This window comes from Biomphalaria glabrata, chromosome 5 (genome assembly GCF_947242115.1).
Source record: "Biomphalaria glabrata chromosome 5, xgBioGlab47.1, whole genome shotgun sequence".
NCBI classification, from domain to species: domain Eukaryota; kingdom Metazoa; phylum Mollusca; class Gastropoda; family Planorbidae; genus Biomphalaria; species Biomphalaria glabrata.
This window is the reverse complement of record NC_074715.1, coordinates 18332485-18348151: the sequence shown is the minus strand read 5'-3', so window position 1 is coordinate 18348151 and position 15667 is coordinate 18332485. Positions and strand designations below refer to the sequence as shown.

Genomic DNA, 15667 nt, shown 5'->3' with positions numbered 1-15667 from the left:
TCGTTTCATAAAACTCTTTAATCGGCCAGTCTATATTTATTTATGTCTATGCATAATTATCACATTTTTATTAAATGAAAGCTGACAATGCCTTTTTGTTTGTTTTTAATTGCTAGTAGGATTGGCGTTTTCCATATTGAATGACACCCAGAATTGACACTTTTGTCTGTTTTTAAGGAGATATGCATTAGTTTTCAGAAGATTTTAATAATTTATGATTTTCATGACTTTTTCGTATATTTTACAATTTCAGGAGAATTTCAGAAGCATTTTAATAATAAGTAAAATGGTTTATTTTAATAATTAACACCTAGAATTCGCGCTGGGCCTATGAAAGTGCGGAGCCCACTGCGGCCGCATAGGTTGCAGTGGCCTAAGACGGACCTGGTACTAACTCCCTTGTCCTATTAGAAATTTCTGCCCGAACAAATTCCTCTATGACATTCGGACACGTTGCTTCAATCCCGAACTTTTACATGTATGACATTTGACACATTGTATGACATTTGAACACATTGCTTGAATCCCAAACTAATACTTGACAGTGAACACATTGCTTGTATCCCAAACTAATACCTGTATAACAATGGACACATTGCTTGAATCCTTAACTAATACACGTATGACATTTGAACACATTGCTTGAATCTAAAACTAATACATGTATGACATTTGAACACATTGCTTGAATCCCAAACTAATAACTGTATGACATTTGACACATTGCTTGAATCTCAAACTAATACCTGTATGACATTTGACACATTGCTTGAATCCCAAGGTAATACCTGTATGACATTTGACACATTGCTTGAATCTCAAACTAATACATGTATGACATTTGAACACATTGATTGAATCCCAAACTAATACCTGTATGACATTTGAACACATTGCTTGAATCCCAAACTAATACCTGTATAAAATTGGACACATTGCTTGAATCCCAAGGTAATGACGTGAGCCTGTTATCAATGCACTGAAAACTAATTGGCTTGAAGCCCTATTAGTCTTTTTTTTTATATGCTGGTCACTGATAATAGCTGAAGAGATTTATGAATGTGTCCGACCAAAAGTCTCGAGATTGAAACATGTCTGCATTTGTTTGACTGGGGATTGAGTTCACGCCATGACAAATAGCCCCCTCATCGGATCGATACAAAAGTCCTGAGTTGACTGGTAGAAATTATTTACTCGCTTTTATAGTTATTAGGATATTATTTCACTTTTTTTAAACGTTACATTAAGCTCACCTACGCAGTTTTTTTTACTTTAGAAGAGAAGAAACATACTGGTGGCTATGTGGCTGACTGATAAATCGCGATGTCCCGGGTTCGAATCTCGGTCGAGAGTTGTGATTTCGAATTTTGGTATTTTTAAGAGTGCACCCAACTCTAACGGATACCTGACATAGGGGAAAATCAAAAATGGTTGGTCATTGTGCTGGTCACATGCCACGTCCGTTAGTAGTCAACCATAGAAACAGATGACCTTCACATCATCTGCCCATTAGATCGCAAGGTCTGAAAGTGGAAATTAACCTTTCTCTTTATACTAGTTAATCTATACACAAATAGATCCTGAATTAAGACCTAATCTTGGTAGAGAAATCGCAAAATGGACGTCAGAAGATCTTCCCCGCTTATCTTTTCTTTTCAATTGTTATAGGCTATTCCCTTTCCCTCTATATTCCTACTTCTAAAAGTATTATACACAGCAAGGGGAAAAGTTTCTAAAAGATTCATACAAGAAAAATTAGATAAACATTTTAAAAATATTTTTTTCTTTACACTACTTTTAATATACAGTGAATGAAGTGCTCATTTACAGACATGTCTCTCAATACTAATATTACCTTTTTTTTTTCGTTATTTTACAGATTTATTAATTACCACTAATTAATTCATTTATTGTTGTTGTTTTTACATTCATTTAATTTTGGCACGTACAATGAATAATTGTTCAAACTTTAAACTTGATCCGAGAATGGAAAGTGGGAGTAATAGTATATGCTGTATTTGTACCAGACAGACAGGCTGACGGAATGAGTTGATAAAAGCTTCGTAAAAAAAAAACAACTTTGGCCACTTTACATACAACCTACGAACTAGTCCATATCTTACCAAACTCTTGACCAGCTCCACTATCACTTAACATTCTTTATACTTCTCATCACTACATCACAGAGAACTCTGTACTTCTGAAACTCAATGTATACAAGATGTTGTTGATTTTGTAAAGCGACTCTCTCGTGTATTTATAAATGAACTCTTTCAACTTTCAAAGTATTGGTTCCTAATAGGAAAAGAGAAATCCTATGTCCAACAACACTTCATGTGCTTCCAGACTTCTAACAAGCTTTGAAAACACTTCACCTTGTTTGTTTTTGTCCCACATAAAAGGATAATGATGTTTTTACGTGGACAAGTTTTCTTTCATAAAACATAGTGCACGACTAATTCAACTTCCACGCTACATTCACAGCCACGTCTCTTTCTGGTCAAGTTTTATTTCAATCTTGTTGACATTAGTTGGGCAATCAAAGTTAAACAACATTAAAAAAGAATCTATTAATAAATGGAAATATTGGTAACCTAAAGAAAAACTTAAAAATAAAACAAGAGGAAAATTTAGATTTAGCCAGCCATGTTTGCAAACATAAAGAGAGCGTATAGAGTTCATTCTACAGTGCTTAAAATGTGCACAAAATTTGTGCTTATTAAAGAAATAGCTTACCAACACTTCATATATTATGTACACTTATGACATCTACAGAGTATTGCTATTTTAAAGTTATCTACAGTGCTTTTTTTTTTGTAAAAATAAATATAGGTACCGGTACTTTTAACTACTAATAAATTAATAATAAACGTTAAAATACAAGAAAAGTAATAATTTTTTCTCCACTTTGAAAAAGGTACGGTACTCCGTGTCGGTGCGTATAGTCACAAAAAAAGCACTGGTTATCTACAGAAGAAGTAACTCTCTTCCTCAATGTAGATCTATCAAACAACATTTCTAGTCATCTAGGAGATGTAGCCTCAACTTCTTGTAAAAGATTGATGGTGGAAGTTTAGGTCAATATGTGCAGTACAAAACAGGGGAAATTAATGTTTTGGTATTTCCTCTTGTTTTTAGCGGCCCCCGAAAGGGGAAAAGGCGATATTAGTTTTGTGTGAAATGTCTGTCCGTCCGTGCGTCCCGTTTAGATCTCGTAAACTAGAAAAGATAGTGAAAATCCGACATCATAATATGTTAGTCCATTCAAAGTTCTGATGCAACGGTGTGACAAGAGGGACAAAAGGGTAGCTACTTTTTTTATCAATAAGAGTTTGTCCCCTTTAGTACTTGATTTAAGTCCCTGTTAACTGTTTACAATTGCCACTCTCTCTTGAGTCCTTGAGCTGACCAGTGTATTTTGAACTAAGTCTCCATTATGTTTCACTAATACTTGTGTTGTTGTGCTCTAACTGTATCATTCAAGAGGAGTGTGCCACTGTTATGTGAAGAGTGTTTCGATAATGAGCTAAGTAGACTTTATTTATTTGTTATTAATAAGTTGGTTTATGTAAATAGTATAGTCTACTTAGAATCTTATCCTCCCCTATATATATTTTTTTGTAAAAGACATCTTTTGTTTTGATACGAGACTGTAGTGTGTCTCAATGATGATGTCATTAAATTGTCATGACATGTATTATATTTTTGTAAACCATCGTTTTGGTTTTTGAGATGAGACACTATTGTGCCTCTGTAGTCTGTGATGCTGGCTCTTTGATTATATTGACCTGAACCTGTCCTACTATTTTGATTTGTTTCATTATTTCATTTTCTTTTGTTAGCCTTTATTTCCATTTATACATTCCATGATCTTTTCTTTGGTTTCTAAATAAACTTTTTTTTTTTTGTTGCAACTGAAATCTCAGTATTATTACTTGTCTGTCTCAGTAGTTTTGTATATCTAGAGGCTATAGTTAATAGCCTAGATAATATAATTTGGGACCACAAAGTACCACTGCACTAACTTGCCAGTACAGCAGAGGTCTCTGGTCTTATGACCTATCCTAGTACTAGGTCACAAACGGCTACTTTTTTCTTTTCTAAAAGCGAAAAATATAATTTTTTAAATCACTTATGCAAGCAGTTTTTTCATAAAAATACACCACTTTTACAACTATTCACTATTAATAGTAACAAACACGGGAGGCTCTTTAGTAGGGGAGATATCTATTTACTATATTTTTAACACATTTATGCAAATGGTTTTAGACTTTTTTGTTAAAAAATATTTTTTTTTATACTTTTGTATTGCTATGTTATGTAAGTTCTACATTCACCTAAAAATAATGTTTACATTTTTTGAGAGAACAAAATCTATAATTTAAAACAACAATTAATAAGTAGGTTTTCATATTATCGCGTGAAAGGCAGTGCTGCACTTCGGGTATAGAATTTTTTTATATATATTTTTTGTACGGAAATGTTTTTTTCTTTTTTTGATGATTTGAATAAGAGATTGACTCTTTACAAAACAATTAGATCAATTAGATATTCATTATAAGACATCAGTTAGGCTAGGTTCGCAATTAGCTTCACATTCACTTTCACCTATCCTTTGGACCGCTCGGGCACCACACAAGATCTGTCAATCTTCTTTCTCCATTCTTCTTTGTCATTTGTCTTTGATAGAATTTAATTCTGTTGTTCTTTCTGAAAATTTTGATACCTGCCTTTTTACCTGCCTGGGTGGACCACTTCGGAGGCCGATTTTGAGTTTATGTTTCCACACAAACTGTCTTTGTAACCTTGTTTTGTTTTTGTTTTGTCATTTACCCTATCATTTCAGGATCTGAGACAACGCTGTGCCGTTGACTGGTCGTTAGGACTAAGTGTTGAATTGCCTAGTCCTTTAGAGTGGTGGCTAAAGTCAAGGGAAGCAACCGTATCGTTCTTTGAAATGTAGTAGGCCACTTTCAGAGTATTCCCTTGTTACTTTGAATTCGTATCAGTGGTTAGCTGGCTAATAATAGATACAGATCAGGTTAGAATACTGCGTAGGGACATAGTGTCCTCTTTATTTAGCCAAGCTTGTTCCTTGGACTACAAAACCATTGCATTTAAATTGCACTATCTTCTAAATACAGTTCTAAAACCACCCTAGCGGTTATTACATTCTATATTCTATATACCATTGTAAAGAAAACATTCTATATAAGATACACTATTTAAATATCATATTCTCTTTCGCTAACGCAAAAGTAAACATAAATATTAATATAGATCCAAATATGTACATACATCTTTTCAAATTATATGTATTTATTTAATACTTTCCATTACCCATAGGAAATAGGAAACAACTAGTTTGACTAATACTGTCTTTTTGACACAAATCTTCAATGAACTTTCCATACAAAAGATTGTAAGTACCAACTTTTTGCAGCTCAAATTTCGATATGTCACTCACTGGAAGAGGACCTGACACTATAGCATTATTAAGTGAAAGATGGCTTTGTCTGAGACAAGTTATAAGGGTCAGTTGTTTCAAGTCTCAGAAACTTGAGTCTCAAGTCCAAAAACAAAACCCAAACGTCCTTAAGATAATACTCCATCAACTAATAGCTCCCCCCCCCCCCCATTCTCCGCCTGCGATCCAGTCCTGTACTATAAGGCGAACACTTTACATCTAGTAATCAATACGACCATGACCTCTGGACACTATTCAACAAAAGAGGCGCCAGGCTGGGAGAGAGAAGGAAGTTCAAGTTCTCCTGAGAGTTCTGGACACTTCTGTTTAATATTGTCTTCTTTCATATCGGGAACAAACGACACGAGGTGGCGCCATTTCATTTCGGTCCTTTGTTTCTTGTTCAAGCTGCTACACAGCTTTAATAGACTGAGACTCTAGCCGCTACACAGCTTTAATAGACTGAGAATCTAGCCGCTACACAGCTTTAATAGACTGAGACTCTAGCCGCTACACAGCTTTAATAGACTGAGACTCTAGCCGCTCCACACAGCTTTAATAGACTGAGACTCTAGCCGCTACACAACTTTAACAGACTGAGACTCTAGCCGCTCCACACAGCTTTAATAGACTGAGAATCTAGCCGCTACACAGCTTTAATAGACTGAGACTCTAGCCGCTACACAACTTTAATAGACTGAGAATCTAGCCGCTACACAGCTTTAATAGACTGAGACTCTAGCCGCTACACAGCTTTAATAGACTGAGACTCTAGCCGCTCCACACAGCTTTAATAGACTGAGACTCTATCCGCTACACAACTTTAACAGACTGAGACTCTAGCCGCTCCACACAGCTTTAATAGACTGAGACTCTAGCCGCTCCACACAGCTTTAATAGACTGAGACTCTAGCCGCTCCACACAGCTTTAATAGACTGAGACTCTAGCCGCTACACAGCTTTAATAGACTGAGACTCTAGCCACTCCACACAGCTTTAATAGACTGAGACTCTAGCCGCTACACAGCTTTAATAGACTGAGACTCTAGCCGCTACACAGCTTTAATAGACTGAGACTCCAGCCGCTACACAGCTTTAATAGACTGAGACTCTAGCCGCTACACAGCTTTAATAGGCTGAGACTCTAGCCGCTACACAACTTTAATAGACTGAGACTCTAGCCGCTACACAGCTTTAATAGACTGAGACTCTAGCCGCTACACAGCTTTAATAGACTGAGACTCCAGCCGCTACACAGCTTTAATAGACTGAGACTCTAACCGCTACACAGCTTTAATAGACTTAGACTCTAGGGTATTGTTTCAGACTTTCTACCATTACAGATGTTTAATTTCTGGAAACTATATAGACCAATCACCACTCGCGCTCCTTGGTTCTGATGTACATGCATTAAATCACCAAAAGAGATTTCATAGAACTATTAGTATTGAATCATCCCATCACACACTGGCAACGGCTCTCCCTAAACAGTGACACACTTCCGGTCATTATCTCATTCAGTCCATTGAACTGTCCAGGTAAAATAAGACAATACATGCACACACACACTTTCATCTGTGGCATGCCTGGCGACAGTCTGAAGTGTTGCCCTTCAAAATTTGTAGGCTATAGTCAAAATTAGATTTTAAAAAAAAGTGTATTATACTTTCTAGGATGTTTATCATGGATGTATCCCTATGAAAATTAATATGAATATCCCCAGCTAATAATTGAAAACAATTTAGGATTATGCCAAGCTACAATGTTTCAAAAGTCAAGAGTACCCCCTCTCCTAGATATATTGCATTACAAGGCTGACCAGATTCATCTCCCCGAAGCTCTCGGTTTTGTGGGGAGACAGATGGAGTTATATACTTTTCCAATCGTTCAAATCTCTTTATAACTTACTGATTAAGATAAACACGAATATCCTGTTTCATCATCATTAGATCTGAATGTCCTGTTTCATCATCATTAGATCTGAATGTCCTGTTTCATCATCATTAGATCTGAATGTCCTGTTTCATCATCATTAGATCTGAATGTCCTGTTTCATCATCATTAGATCTGAATGTCAGAGTTTTTTTTCTGGACTAAACTCATATATTAGGGTCTTTATTTTGACAGAGATTTAGGTCTATACGTATGAAACTTTTGTATTAATTTCACTTAATTACGACACTTTGTAGACTTGTATCATGTGACAAAAGTTACCAACAAGAACAAGTTCTTGTATTGTTTTCAATTTTATTCTCAAATTTACTGAAAACTTATGGCAGAGCTAAATCTAGCTTATTGGAGCTAGAAATATACCTTGCAATAACTATATTCTATATATTTCTAGATGGATTCTTAATACTCAGGTTAAAAATTCCGATGTTTACTGCGCTTTATTTTAATCATTTTAATGTTAATTTACTAATACAGTACATGTAGATTCTATCTCTACACCTATGGTATTTTGTGCGCTATTTTATGATTTAAAAAAAGGGGGGAAATTCCCCTTTCAGACCCACACTAATGTGAGGTTAAAGTTGGGTGAACTCAGAGGCGCCCAAGGATCCCGAAATAAAAATTACAGTCTTCACCAGACTTTGAACCTGGGACCCCCGGTTCGGAAGACAAGCGCTTCACCGCTCAGCTACCGCGCCCTCTTTGTGTGATTAAAGTTTGTGATTTTCAATGATTCAATCCTGTAAAGTGGTTTTGGTTTCATTGAATACTATTTGACTTATTCCTGGCCAAGCTTGGAGGTTGTGTCCTTCAGAATTACAACTTTGTTACAACCACAGCAGCAACAGTGTTACAACCACAGCAGCAACAGTGTTACAACCACAGCAGCAACAGTGTTACAACCACACAGCGTTGTTTACGTTTGGATAGAGTCATTCATTTCTAGTCGAAAGTGCACACCATTAGAAAGAGCTTATCTTTATAGCATTGTTAATAATAAACAAAAAAACTCCACTCCTTTATTGGTTGTTCTTTTATTGTCCAGAATAAAAAAAAAAGATTCATTTCATGGCTCACCAATAATAAAAGAACAAGTTCGACCTTTGGCCTGATATTATTGTCATGTTGACACGATAACATCTGCACGTCAGATTTATTTCCAGGGCTGACTTGATAACATGTTGGACAACAAAACACTGATAGATACTTCAAGTCAAATTTTAACTCTTAATAAGGAGACAAAATTAATGATGACATGATTATTAAGCAAACAATGACAGAATTAGAAGAACTGAGATTCTGGTTTGGAGATGCTGTCATTATTGTGTAACACAGCCTAGTAACCGGGTAGACAATAACTTTAATTGTGAAACAGTTTTTTGACCTTGTGTATAAATGGTTTCGTTTCTTTTGTAAATGTTTACTTCGCGTTTGTTTAAATAATTTCAACTAGTCTACCACTGTATGTGAAGAATAAACATATATGTACATATATAATCTGTTTAGTCTAACACATAGTCCTATGAGCTAGAAGAAACAGAGAAGGACATCTATACCGTTACTCTTGACACTTCCTACGCTACACACCTCGCACTCGGACCAGCGATGGACCTGGTATCTCCTTCATCTCTGTTCTCATTTACTTTCAGACTGACGTCATCGGCGCAGCGCCTGGACATCTGGTAACATTTGCTCAGTGACCGGCACCGATGACCTTCAGGAAATCCCCTGGCCAGGACTCACGGACGCTGGTCATCATGTGAGGTCAGTGCGGACGTGTGCTGACATGAGTGGACAGAAGAAGTGAGTTCTTTAGTCGTTTTTATTGACTTCGGATTTTTTTCCCCTCCTTTTTACGTTCGAGAAGTCCAGGAGTGTCTTGACCTCTTACCTCGAATCTTCTCAGTTCGATACAAAGTCAAACTTAGTGCTCAAGTTGTCGTCTTAGAACGTATTTTAGTGTCCGCTCTGTGAGTAAAATACGGCCCATTGTGTTCATTTTTGTTACATCAATCTTCTGTATCAAATGGAACGTAGTGGTCTAGTGGTTAGCGCATGGATTCGGAGGTTTTGAGTTGGAATTCTGGTAAGGAATGGAACTTTTTTTTTTTTTAGTCGCCCTTCAGTCCACCTTGATAGCAGTTGTTAAAAGTAAAGGTGGTTAGTCCTTGTGTTAACCACACGACACCCTCATTAATTGATTGTAAAAGAAACAGATGACCTTTCAATCATCGGACCCATAAGATTTGAAATAGAAATGTACGTACAATACTACATGATAAAATGTCATCCATTGTCCATTAAGACTTGCTAGCATGTAGATTGTAAGGCTTCAGGTTTTAGTCTTTTAGAGGAACATGACCATTCGCTAGAAATCTAAATCCAAGGGCGCTCCTCCATCCCCCAGTGACCATAATTTGATAAGACCACTCGAATCTGGAACTGGTTCTCGTAGCCTTTCTGTAGTCTCTCATTATTCTCTCCCTTGTTCTCGCGTCTTGCGATAGTTACTCTTTTCATTCAACTGTTCCTTCAATTACTTTCTACTGAAAGTCTAGGTTTCTTGGGGTTTAACCCCGGGGAAGAATCAACAAGTAAAACAATACGGCAATTAGTGTTGTACAATTAGTGTTGAACAGTTAGAGTTGTACAGTTAGTGTTGTCCAGTTAGTGTTGTCCAGTTAGTGTTGTCCAGTTAGTGTTGTCCAGTTAGTGTTGTCCAGTTAGTGTTGTACAGTTAGTGTTGTCCAGTTAGTGTTGTCCAGTTAGTGTTGTACAGTCAGTGTTGTCCAGTTAGTGTTGTACAGTTAGTGTTGTCCAGTTAGTGTTGTACAGTTAGTGTTGTCCAGTTAGTGTTGTCCAGTTAGTGTTGTCCAGTTAGTATGCCCAGTTAGTGTTGTCCAGTTAGTGTTGTACGGTTAGTGTTGTACAGTTAGTGTTGTCCAGTTGGTGTTGTCCAGTTAGTGTTGTCCAGTTAGTGTTGTCCAGTTAGTGTTGTACAGTTAATGTTGTCCAGTTAGTGTTGTACAGTTTGTGTTGTCCAGTTAGTGTTGTACAGTTAGTATTGTACAGTTAGTGTTGTCCAGTTAGTGTTGTCCAGTTAGTGTTGTCCAGTTAGTGTTGTCCAGTTAGTGTTGTCCAGTTAGTGTTGTACAGTTAGTGTTGTACAGTTAGTGTTGTCCAGTTAGTGTTGTCCAGTTAGTGTTGTCCAGTTAGTGTTGTCCAGTTAGTGTTGTACAGTTAGTGTTGTCCAGTTAGTGTTGTCCAGTTAGTGTTGTCCAGTTAGTGTTGTCCAGTTAGTATGCCCAGTTAGTGTTGTCCAGTTAGTGTTGTCCAGTTAGTGTTGTACAGTTAGTGTTGTACAGTTAGTGTTGTCCAGTTAGTGTTGTCCAGTTAGTGTTGTCCAGTTAGTGTTGTACAGTTAGTGTTGTACAGTTAGTATGCCCAGTTAGTGTTGTCCAGTTAGTGTTGTACAGTTAGTGTTGTCCAGTTAGTGTTGTCCAGTTAGTGTTGTCCAGTTAGTATGCCCAGTTAGTGTTGTCCAGTTAGTGTTGTCCAGTTAGTGTTGTCCAGTTAGTGTTGTACAGTTAGTGTTGTCCAGTTAGTGTTGTCCAGTTAGTGTTGTCCAGTTAGTATGCCCAGTTAGTGTTGTCCAGTTAGTGTTGTCCAGTTAGTGCTGTACAGTTAGTGTTGTCCAGTTAGTGTTGTACAGTTAGTGTTGTACAGTTAGTGTTGTCCAGTTAGTGTTGTCCAGTTAGTGCTGTACAGTTAGTGTTGTACAGTTAGTGTTGTACAGTTAGTGTTGTCCAGTTAGTGTTGTCCAGTTAGTGTTGTCCAGTTAGTGTTGTACAGTTAGTGTTGTCCAGTTAGTGTTGTCCAGTTAGTGTTGTCCAGTTAATGTTGTCCAGTTAGTGTTGTCCAGTTAGTGTTGTCCAGTTAGTGTTGTCCAGTTAGTGTTGTCCAGTAAGTGTTGTCCAGTTAGTGTTTGAAAACTTTCTTGTTGGGTCTTCTATCTCTTCTATCACTTTGTCTCGATTCATTTCTCTAGTTCGCCAACACTCGTCTCTTTATACAAAACTAGGTCAACAAAAGAAATAACAACACAAATAACAACACAAATAACAACACAAATAACAACACAAATAACAACACAGAGATTGCAAAATGAATTGAAATCGATAGGATTTAGTAGTAATGTTTAAAGACATAAGTTTCTTCTTAAAGTTCTTTTACAGTTCTCCTCTTTAGCTTCAACAGATTTCTACATGTACAACTAGCTTTTAGCTTTTTCTTGAGCTGCATTGGTTTACAAGTTGTCCATGTTTTCAAACAGATTACTACGGATTTCATTAGTTCCTCATGTTATAACATATTTCATTAGTTCCTCATGTTATAACAGATGTCATTAGTTCCTCATGTTATAACAGATTTCATCAGTTCCTCGTGTTATAACAGATTTAATTAGTTCCTCGTGTTACAACAGATTTCACTAGGTCCTCGTAATACAACAGATTTCACAAGTTCCTCGTAATATAACAGATTTAATTAGTTCCTCGTGTTACGACAGATTTCACTAGGTCCTCGTGTTACAACAGATTTCACTAGGTCCTCGTGTTACAACAGATTTCACTAGGTCCTCGTGTTACAACAGATTTCACTAGGTCCTCGTGTTACAACAGATTTCACTAGGTCCTCGTAATACAACAGATTTCACGAGTTCCTCGTTATATAACAGATTTAATTAGTTCCTCGTGTTACGACAGATTTCACTAGATCCTCGTAATACAACAGATTTCACAAGTTCCTCGTAATATAACAGATTTAATTAGTTCCTCGTGTTACGACAGATCTCACTAGGTCCTCGTGTTACAACAGATTTCACTAGGTCCTCGTGTTACAACAGATTTCACTAGGTCCTCGTGTTACAACAGATTTCACTAGGTCCTCGTGTTACAACAGATTTCATTAGTTCCTCGTGTTACAACAGATTTCACTAGGTCCTCGTGTTACAACAGATTTCATTAGTTCCTCGTGTTACAACAGATTTCATTAGGTCCTCGTGTTACAACAGATTTCACTAGGTCCTCGTGTTACAATAGATTTCATTAGTTCCTCGTGTTACAACAGATTTCATTAGTTCCTCGTGTTACAACAGATTTCACTAGGTCCTCGTGTTACAACAGATTTCACTAGGTCCTCGTGTTACAACAGATTTCATTAGGTCCTCGTGTTACAACAGATTTCACTAGGTCCTCGTGTTACAACAGATTTCATTAGGTCCTCGTGTTACAACAGATTTCACTAGGTCCTCGTGTCACAACAGATTTCATTAGTTCCTCGTGTTACAACAGATTTCATTAGTTCCCCGTGTTACGACAGATTTCATTAGTTCCTCGTGTTACAAAAGATTTCACTAGGTCCTCGTGTTACAAAAGATTTCACTAGGTCCTCGTGTTACAACAGATTTAACTAGGTCCTCGTGTTACGACAGATTTCATTAGGTCCCCGTGTTACAACAGATTCCATTAGTTCCCCGTGCTACAACATATTTCATTAGTTCCCCGTGTTACAACAGATTTCATTAGTTCCTCGTGTTACAACATATTTCATTAGTTTCTCGTGTTACGATTTCATTATTTCCCCGTGTTACGGCAGATTTCATTAGTTCCTCGTGTTACAACAGATTTCATTAGTTCCTCGTGTTACAACAGATTTCATAAGGTCCTCGTGTTACAACAGATTTCATTAGGTCCTCGTGTTACAACAGATTTCACTAGGTCCTCGTGTTACGACAGATTTCACTAGGTCCTCGTGTTACAACAGATTTCATTAGTTCCTCGTGTTACAGCAGATTTCATTAGTTCCTCGTGTTACAACAGATTTCACTAGGTCTTCGTGTTACAACAGATTTCACTAGGTCCTCGTGTTACAACAGATTTCATTAGTTCCTCGTGTTATGACAGATTTCACTAGGTCCTCGTGTTACAACAGATTTCACTAGTTCCTCGTGTCACAACAGATTTCATTAGTTCCCCGTGTTACAACAGATTTCATTAGTTCCTCGTGTTACAACAGATTTCATTAGTTCCTCGTGTTACAACAGATTTCACTAGTTCCTCGTGTTACAACAGATTTCACTAGGTCCTCGTGTTACAACAGATTTCATTAGTTCCTCGTGTTACAACAGATTTCACTAGTTCCTCGTGTTACAACAGATTTCACTAGTTCCTCGTGTTACAACAGATTTCACTAGGTCCTCGTGTTACAACATATTTCACTAGGTCCTCGTGTTACGACAGATTTCACTAGGTCCTCGTGTTACGACAGATTTCACTAGGTCCTCGTGTTACAACAGATTTCACTAGGTCCTCGTGTTACAACAGATTTCACTAGGTCCTCGTGTTACAACAGATTTCACTAGTTCCTCGTGTTACAACAGATTTTACTAGGTCCTCGTGTTACAACAGATTTCACTAGTTCCTCGTGTTACAACAGATTTCACTAGGTCCTCGTGTTACAACAGATTTCACTAGGTCCTCGTGTTACAACAGATTTCACTAGGTCCTCGTGTTACAACAGATTTCACTAGGTCCTCGTGTTACGACAGATTTCACTAGGTCCTCGTGTTACAACAGATTTCATTAGTTCCTCGTGTTACGAAAGTTTTCATTAGTTCCTCGTGTTACAACAGATTTCACTAGGTCCTCGTGTTACAACAGATTTCTTGTCCTAAAGTTTTAATAATTCTTTTATTACTGTCCAGAAGTCTAGAAGTTTAACTCTCATGAATATAAGCACTTCGTTGGTAAACTAATGATCATGGGTTTAAATCCTTACCTGGCAGTATTTAATGAGTATTGCCATTCATTCCCCCCCCCCTCTCCCCGCACACACCCTAGCATAATGTCCACTGCTTGTCTCTCCGATAGCAAGCTATAGTCACAAATCACAAGCCAAGTTTAATTAATTCAATGATCAGTCAATTTAGTCTCGTGTTCGGGTAACATAAAGAGTGGAGATTGTTGATATCCCTGTGGATTACCTCAAACATCGGTGGAATGGTCTGATTATGAAGTAGATGGCCAGGTGTTGAGGTGCTACATGGATGCTTGCCAAGGAAAACGTTTAGAATGACATTTAATTAACTTTGAGAAATATATAAATGATGTAATTAAAAACAAATAGAACCTAACCACATCTGTTCAATTCTTACCTTAACCTGGTAAGACATCCTACAAACATGTTTGTGTTTGGTGTACAACCTTTCAACGGTCTTACATAAAACTTTAACGAACCGGCTGCAACCAACACGAGAAATCGATCTTGCTGACATAATTATTTTACATCTCTGTCGAATGCTTGATCAGGGAAACCCCGTTCTATGCCAGCGGGTCAGGTCGTCTTGACCTTCGCGTGATAACCTGAATCAAACCAAAACAAATAATTAGTCAAATTAAAATGTTTTCTTTTTAAATATTTTTAAGACATATGATGTATTCCTTATGTTTTAAAAATAAAATGATTTCTTGGGTAAATGAAAATAACGGCATCAAGGTGAAGGATTCTCACTGTTGTCATGTCTAGCTCAGAGTCCATGAACTTAAACACATTGAATCTAAACACATTGCATTTCAAAATGTTGACCTGTTCTTCTGTGAAAACTGGAGAGACAAAGACAGAGATGAAAGGGGGGGGGGGGTTGACTTGACTTTGTTTAATGCACACTTTGCACCAAAGCCGGATTAAAGTATGTAGAGGCCCTGGTCAGAATTTGTGTAGAGCCCGATACACTTTTTTTCAAAAGCTTTAATAAAGATCTACTTATGAATAATAATATTCATATCAAACTATGCTATATTTTAGAAGAAAAAAAATAGAATAGTTGTCAAGTTAATCCCATTGTCCTTTTGTTAAAAAAATGTAATATACATATTTATATATATATATATATATATTAGCGTTTGTGGAGGGTAAGGCTCTTGGTAGACGCACTGCCGTAACTCCGGAACTGCTTTGACATATTTCTGGTTCCTAGCAGACTACAAGCAGACACTTCTTTACCGTAACTGTGTTATCAGCCGATGTAACATTTAAAGTGTTAGCGGTAACAAAATGCAAAAGGGATACACTATGTAAAAAACGTAAAGTTTTCTGACCCGTCGAAATTCGGATGTATTTTTATATCTTTCATGGAGGTTCCTTTCTGGTGAAATCCCCAGGGGCCAGTACCCCCGCCTATTCTTCCTG

The 15667-nt window shown here is 37.1% G+C and overlaps 1 protein-coding gene across 6 annotated transcripts in view; it reads left to right on the top strand.

Annotated features, from left to right (window-relative positions):
- The window catches only part of LOC106060855 (ras-interacting protein RIP3-like), a 215055-nt gene that overhangs the window by 21672 nt on the left and 177716 nt on the right, over positions 1-15667 (top strand). For 2 of the 6 annotated variants that reach the window (XM_056029782.1, XM_056029795.1), the window contains exon 3: positions 9070-9223. In XM_056029782.1, coding sequence (XP_055885757.1) covers positions 9207-9223 — 17 coding nt within the window. In that variant the 5' untranslated portion in view covers positions 9070-9206. Of the gene's footprint in view, positions 1-8653; positions 8768-8790; positions 8810-9069; positions 9224-9265; positions 9507-15667 lie in introns of those variants that run through there. The other 4 variants (XM_056029783.1, XM_056029784.1, XM_056029793.1 and 1 more) reach the window with 4 other exon arrangements.